General features: G+C 42.6%; 1 protein-coding gene across 10 annotated transcripts in view; it reads right to left on the reverse strand.

The window, feature by feature from the left end:
• Positions 1–838, reverse strand: part of LOC113215891 (uncharacterized) — a 23,063-nt gene extending 22,225 nt beyond the window's left edge. The window contains exons 1-2 of one of the 10 annotated variants that reach the window (XM_052267607.1): positions 359–577; positions 46–145 (exon numbers count right to left, since the gene is read on the reverse strand). Coding sequence is in view for 3 of the 10 variants with exons in the window: in XM_052267598.1 (XP_052123558.1) it covers positions 359–397 (39 nt within the window). In the remaining 7 variants the exon portion in view is untranslated. The other 9 variants (XR_008011156.1, XM_052267604.1, XM_052267603.1 and 6 more) reach the window with 9 other exon arrangements.
• Between the last annotated feature and the right edge of the window lie 613 nt (positions 839–1,451).

Genomic DNA, 1,451 nt, shown 5'->3' on the forward strand with positions numbered 1-1,451 from the left:
CTGCCCAAAGATGTGACGTCTATTTAAGTTAAGATACGTTTCAACCTATTTTCTGCATTTTCTTGGCGGTTGAAATCAGGTGTGGTCCGTTTGGCAATCCGACCAGTCTTTTAATGGAGACGAGCTAAAATGTGACGCAGTCCGCCTGGGAAGTAAGAAGGAAAATGCGATTAAAATAGACGAGCCAGCAGTTGAACGCGAGCCCTCAGGGGTACTAGAATTGATATGGTAAGGTTTTGGAAGGAGAAAAGAGTTTTAACGTGTTAAGTTTTAACCGAAAGACTTGCTCTAACAGCTGGTTCCGCTATTTTTAATTCCATTTTCCCCTTATTCCTGGCCCCAGGATTCACTACAATACCTTATTGCGGAATAGCGTAAAAAGCGGAATTTTGTTCATAAACAACACTTTTCGTACATGACAAGCACCAAAAAAACATAATATCAAGATTCAAATTTCGTCGAATGAAGTCAGTTATGGGTCCTATGCACATCGTCCGATCTCCCAGCGATGCTTCAAAATTGTCCCATATCCCAGTGACCCTTCAACGTCGCCCCAACTCGCCGTGACTCTTTGTAACATTAACCTACGTTGGAGATCGGACAACTGTTCAGATTCACTACGAGACCGGACAACGTTCAAGCGTTTTAGGGCATCAGACGACGTTTATATGGGTCTACCGAAATACACCATAACCAAGGCTGCCACGAAGTATAAATATTTAGCTTAGCAACTGACACACCACTCTGCCTTACACCGACTGCGAGCCTGACAACCGCGTTGGATCACTAATGAGAAATAAAGTGCAATGTTGCCTGCGCTGGAAGCGCAACTGAAAGCATACCACCCAACGACATGCTTTGATTCGCATGGCATTACTAATTAGGACATCTCACATCTCGCTACCCGCGCGTTTTCGTCAGGCAAATGCTCTGAAACACAGGTTACAGGAACTTCAGTTTTAGAAAGAGGCGGGGCCACAAGGAAAAATAGCATCGTATAATTTGTCGACGTATTTCGTAACAAATGTGCTGTGTTGTGTAATGTTGTAAATTTATTTCAGCCCAATCATGTTCGTTGATGAATTCCAAGTTTCGTACGTAGTTCTTAGAACTTTTCCATTTGGATTTGTAATTGTACGACACACGTTTAAGAAAATTCACTAATGAATAGTGTCTAAGAAGGATGATATGAGTTTTTGTTCGTCATGGACGCTGTTTATTCTAATGAGTTTTGTTTTGATATCTGATTATTCCATTCTCTGCTTGAGTTTTCTGACAGTGTTATTAAATGAGTCATTAAACAGGTTAGATTTATTACAGTTGCTTATAACTAGGTAGATGTGCGCCAGACCACATCTCGCGTAACAGGCTTCGCGATATCTCACGAAACACTGTTACGCTGCGACGCGCCTGGCATACATCTACCTAGGCCTGCGGCGCTGACACCCGAG

Source organism: Frankliniella occidentalis, unplaced genomic scaffold, assembly GCF_000697945.3.
Source record: "Frankliniella occidentalis isolate FOCC.00 unplaced genomic scaffold, Focc_3.1 Scaffold55, whole genome shotgun sequence".
Lineage (NCBI taxonomy): Eukaryota > Metazoa > Arthropoda > Insecta > Thysanoptera > Thripidae > Frankliniella > Frankliniella occidentalis.